The 5,570-nt window shown below is 37.3% G+C and overlaps 1 protein-coding gene across 1 annotated transcript; it reads right to left on the bottom strand.

The window, feature by feature from the left end:
- Positions 1-4,918: 4,918 nt before the first annotated feature.
- LOC123780650 (cytochrome c oxidase assembly factor 1 homolog) lies at positions 4,919-5,366 on the bottom strand. The gene is given in 1 exon segment (XM_045779654.2): positions 4,919-5,366. A coding segment is annotated over 1 exon segment (411 nt). The 5' UTR covers positions 5,330-5,366.
- Positions 5,367-5,570: the final 204 nt, after the last annotated feature.

Here is a 5,570-nt window from a genome sequence, read left to right on the forward strand (position 1 = left end):
AAATTCCCTTGCCTATTAAAACTACCACGTACCAGTATGGGGGGGGGGTGTCTTCCTCTTTGTTCAGTCTCTTCTTGCCTTCCACATATGGAGCCAGTTTTGAATTTCACCCAGGGAACTTTCAAGGTTGTAAACCAACAAAAGTGTTTTATAAATGGTGAAGAAATATCATAAGGCAATATATTAGTAACTCTATTGTTAAATGTTAAGGGATTATACCTTGACTATATGACAGGTCACAAGAGCTCTCAACAACATGTTGTAATTTTCTTGGTAGAAACAAGTTGTTGAACTATCACTACTTAAATAAAGCACCTCTGAAAAATTCTTTTTCTGTCCATGAATTATCTAACATACTAATATACAGACATTCACTTGGTGATTTTGGAGTTTATAACACATAATCCTGAAACAAGGCACTTCTAAAATTTTGGAAACAAAATTCAAATATTTATTTTTTTCTAGAGCTTCTCCAGGGTCATATATTCAAGAAGGGCTTTACTTCTCTGGTTAAGAAGCTATCTCTGAATGACTATGCAATAGCACACATTAAGAAAAAAATATGAGTAGTTGGCATTATTTATATTCTTCTCTTAGATTCCCAACCTCAGGCCAGGTCACAGATGAACAGAACTTTATTGGTTTGGAAAAAATATATATTGATACAGTCAAATGAAGACAGAGTGTGGGTCTCTACAAAGAATAATATTAGGATATGAGAACTTTTTAATTGTAATTACAAACTCAGCACCCTCTAGGATAAACATCTTCCAATTATCTCATTTTGTGCTTCATCCGTTATGCACCTCTGTCAAACAAACTCTGTGTTCCCCCAAGGCAATTGATTAACATTGACCAGTTTTTCCTCACTTTCAGTTCAAAGTAATGTAGTGAGATTAACAACACAATTATTTGCAGTGGGTTAAGTCTGTTATTTAATTAAAATAAAATCTTTCCATGAAAAGCAACTTGTTTGTACACACACCACAGAGTAAAACTGATTCTTAAATTTTAATTTGTTAAGAAATGATTTTATTCCCTTTCATACAAGATTTAAAAAAAAGTGTTCCCTTTGCCATCCATGTGTGTGCCTGTCTGTTTGTTTTTTTATTGGCAGTGGAATCAGGGGAAGAGAGGGTAATTTTGCTTCATGAACTTTTTTGTAACAGAAAATTTGCTAATTTGATATGGTAGTAAAAGCATGAAATTGTCCTAAATTATTGTGATGTGAGCCTGCACTTCCTAATTATTTCTTTAATCATTATGCTGCTAATTGCATTCTTCATTTCTTGAGGAAAAAGAGGGGGCAAGGGAAGGATCAAATAAAAAAGAAATCACTAAAAAGAAATATCTTTAACTACAGTTTCAATAGCCATTCTGTTACTAAAGTCAAATTAACATTTCTAGAGAAAGTTTTTTCACCTCTCCTCTCAAGTTACCATCAAAAATCTGCATGTTAATTGTGTTTGCACGTTTATCTATAAATGCAAATAGAAAGTTAGTATGTACAGCCTCCCAGAAAGTGAACAGATTCCAAAAGGGTTTGGAGATGTTTTGATGAGCTTTACTTCCTAGAAGTTAAATTTACACTTATATTTTTTTCTATAAATGCAATCACACATAAACAATGAGAGTGTAGCTGTTTGAAAGGAAATAATGCTTTACAATAACTGCCTTTGGTTGACAAGTTAAGCAATTGATACATTTTTTTAAAGATTTTATTTATTTATTTGACAGAGATAGAGACAGCCAGCGAGAGAGGGAACACAAGCAGGGGGAGCGGGAGAGGCAGAAGCAGGCTCATAGCTGAAGAGCCTGATGTGGGGCTCAATCCCATAACGCCGGGATCACGCCCTGAGCCGAAGGCAGGCGCTTAACCGCTGTGCCACCCAGGCGCCCCGCAATTGATACATTTTTAATTATAACACCTTGGAGCTTTTAAATAAGTATTGTAGCTCTAAGCAATGAGAATCTCTGAAGCAAGACTTTCTATTGCTTTTTGTCAGGTTGATGTAAATTTGCCTCAGGCAGTGCTACTGGCCAAAAAACAATTTGAGTAGATTAAAAACCAAGGCAGATGGGCTTCTATAAATTGAGAGTGATGAATTCATAGTTTTCATTGTAACCAGCTTTGACCATCATTTAAAGTGTAGTGTATTATTTGACTAATCTCTTCTGTCAATGGCTTATTATTATGAATTCCTTATTAATGACAGGAAGAGCTAGATGATCCTATGGAGGAGCTACAATTAACAAGTGAAAATAAATCCTAAGGTTTGCTTGCTAAATCTCTTTCTCTCACCTTTAGTATATATAATATATTTATGTATATTATATATCTAAATATATATCTAAATATATATAGTCAACTGTATTTATAAGGTATACATACAATGTGCATCTGTTTTTCCACTGGGCAAATGCCACTGTATTACACAATCCTGGTTGAATCCATAAACTCTCTTAAAAGTCTTGAGACTGATAAAAACAATGTAGGAAAAAGGAAGAAATAACCCAGTGCAGTAATGGGGAGGCAGTCATGCTTCAATAATTTGTTTTCTTTTTTGTTAGAGATTTTATTTATTTATTTATTTATTTATTTATTTATTTATTTATTTATTTATTTATGAGAGAGAGAAAGAGTGAGTGAGAGAGAGGAGGAGAGAGAATCTGAAGCAGATTCCACACTGAACACAGAGTTCCACATGTGGCTTGATCCCACAATCGCAAGATCATGACCTGAGCGAAAACCAAGAGTTGGATGCTTAACCAACTGAGTCACCCAGGTGCCCCAATGATTTCTTTAAAGTGTGGATACTCCCCGGATATACTAGAAAGGATAGTTCATATCTTAGGAAATATAAAAGAAAAAAGGCTGTGTCACAAAGGACAGAATTATAATTGGAACATCATTTATTAAGGCACTAAATCATAATGTAGTGTCCCAACACTAGAAAAAGTTATGAAGTAAGCAAAGCTTTCTTTAAGAGCCTACAGCATCCTTTTCTAGTATGTCTTCCATATCCTTCAGAGCAGCCTTGTTCCACTATTCTCAATGGACACCCAACATCTTTCACCTTTCAACCAAGCCAAAACCTATCAAAGCTTGATATCAAGAATAGAGCTAACAAATCTTTTTATCTTAAGATATTTGAAGTATTCATTCATTTTTAAAATTCATACATTCAAAAATATTTACTGAGTGCTTATGAAATGTCAGACACTAGATATTAAACAGGTTTAATGGGGTGTAAAGGCTAACATCATCTTGATAAGCTCAATTTGAAAAAAAGACTACAAAATTATAAATACAGAATTACATATGAGACACTGAAAGGGGCCTATGCAAATGAAAGTTCCTGAAATTTACGTTTAATTAACTCCATAGTGATAAATCTATCTTTCATGCTAGTGTTACAAGAGTGACACAATAGACAGAAAGTTCTGCCTTCATGGAACATATATTCTAATGGAGATGGTATAAAATAAACATATAAACATATTCAACAGTGTCACATTAAGTGGTAAGGGGTTCAAGGGTGGTAGGTTGCTGCTTTTATTTTTATTTTTTATTTTTTTAAAGATTTTATTTATTTATTTGACAGAGAGAAAGACAGCCAGCAAGAGAGGAAACACAAGCAGGGGGAGTGGGAGAGGAAGTGGGCTCCCAGCAGAGGAGCCTGATGTGGTGCTCAATCCCAGGGATCCAGGATCACGCCCTGAGCTGAAGGCAGATGCTTAATGACTGAGCCACCCAGGTTGCTGCTTTTAAATAGGATTCTCAGAGAGAACATCTCTGAGGAGATGACATTTGAGTAGAGTCCTTAATGCATTAAGGGAATGAGCCAAGATTATAAACAAAGAGTACAGAAAGTGCAAAAGCCCAGAGATGAGAGTGAGTTTGGTATGTTCCAAGGAATACCAAAAAGATGGGATAGGATTGGGGCAAGTCAAGATTAAGTCTTATAAGCCATGGTAAAATTTAGATTTCATTCTAAATGTAATGGAGAACCACTGGACATGTTAAGCAAGAAATGCCCTGATTTTCATTTAGAAGAGTCACTCTGGCTGCTGCTTCTTTTTCTTCTTCTTCTTCTTTCTCCTTCTTCTCCTTCTTCTCCTTCTTCTCCTTCTTCTTCTTCTTCTTCTTCTTCTTCTTCTTCTTCTTCTTCTTCTTCTTCTTCTTCTTCTTCCTCTTCTTCTTCTTCTTCTTTAATACTGGTTTCTTTTATTATGTGCTTTGCCTTTAGACAGTGAGTTTTCTTTTTTAAAAAATTTATTTATTTTATTTTAGGGGCGCCTAGGTGGTGTAGTCGTTAAGCGTCTGCCTTTGGCTCAGGGCGTGATCTCAGTGTTCTGGGATTGAGCCCCACATCAGGCTCCTCTACTAAGAGCCTGCTTCTTCCTCTCCCATTCCCCCTGTTTGTGTTCCCTCTCTCACTGGCTGTCTCTCTCTGTCAAATAAATAAATAAATAAAATCTTTTAAAAAATTTATATATTTTATTTTAGAGAGAGAAAGAGAATGAGAGAGAGAGTGTGCACGTATGGGTGGGGGGAGAGGCAGAGGACAAGAATCTTCAAGCTGACTCCCTGGTGAGCATGGAGCCCAGTGCCAGGGCTCTGTCCCATGACCCATGAGATCATGACCTCAGCTGAAACCAAGAGCCGGACACGCAACCCAATGAGCTACCCAGGTGCCCTAGATAAATAAACTCTTATAAATGTATAGTAAAATTTTCATTTCTGGTTAAATAAAAAACTCCACAATAGTTGTGGCCAAATTAGAATTATACCAAAATTACCCTATGCCAGTACATACAATCATCCCCTGTGGCTGGAAAACTGACTCATAGCCATGGAGGGTACATGGTGATGAGGAAACGCCATGCTTGGAGAAAGCTGTCTTTTTGATCACTTTTACTCCTTTTTCACTTCATCACCAGCGTCCCCACTGAATTTGAACACAGGTATCTGCTGACCATCCTTGAGCTTTAAGAAGACCTCCTGAAGGTGCCACTTCTGAAAGGGGGCATCTCTGGTTGAGCTGGCATAGAGATGGCCCTCTGACTTGGATCCAGAGACAGGAATCTTCAACTAGGCATTGGCAATGTTGGCAAAGTTGTACTTGTTGGTAAGGTGAAGATGGTAGATGTTGAGAGAAGTGCACAGAACCTCCAGGGCCTCAGGGTGGCTGTGTAGGTGCTCCAATGCCAGCTGGTAATAGGAAGCCCCAGAAAAAGCTTTTTGTATAAGGTAATATATGAGGGCACAACTCCCACTGGCCACCACACTGGAAAAAAGAACCAGTTTCCCCAGAGGCAATGGCATGCTGCTTCCTGGAGATTTTGGCACTTCACAGCTTTCTTGAAAATCATCAGAGGAAAGTTGCTCTGTCAGGGATATAAGCACTATGCAGTAGAAAGCGTGTCCTTTCCTTCCAGAGGTGGGAGAGTAGGTGGTAAAAGCCCATAGCCTGGCACGCCCCTCTGGCTTCTTTTTAATACGAAGTTTTGATGAGACTTCAAGTATTATTTCTCAAGTAATGATCCCGATATTACCTGGACCAGAA

The sequence above is a fragment of the Ursus americanus genome, chromosome X (assembly GCF_024610735.1).
Source record: "Ursus americanus isolate L20-20 chromosome X, mUrsAme1.1.p, whole genome shotgun sequence".
Lineage (NCBI taxonomy): Eukaryota > Metazoa > Chordata > Mammalia > Carnivora > Ursidae > Ursus > Ursus americanus.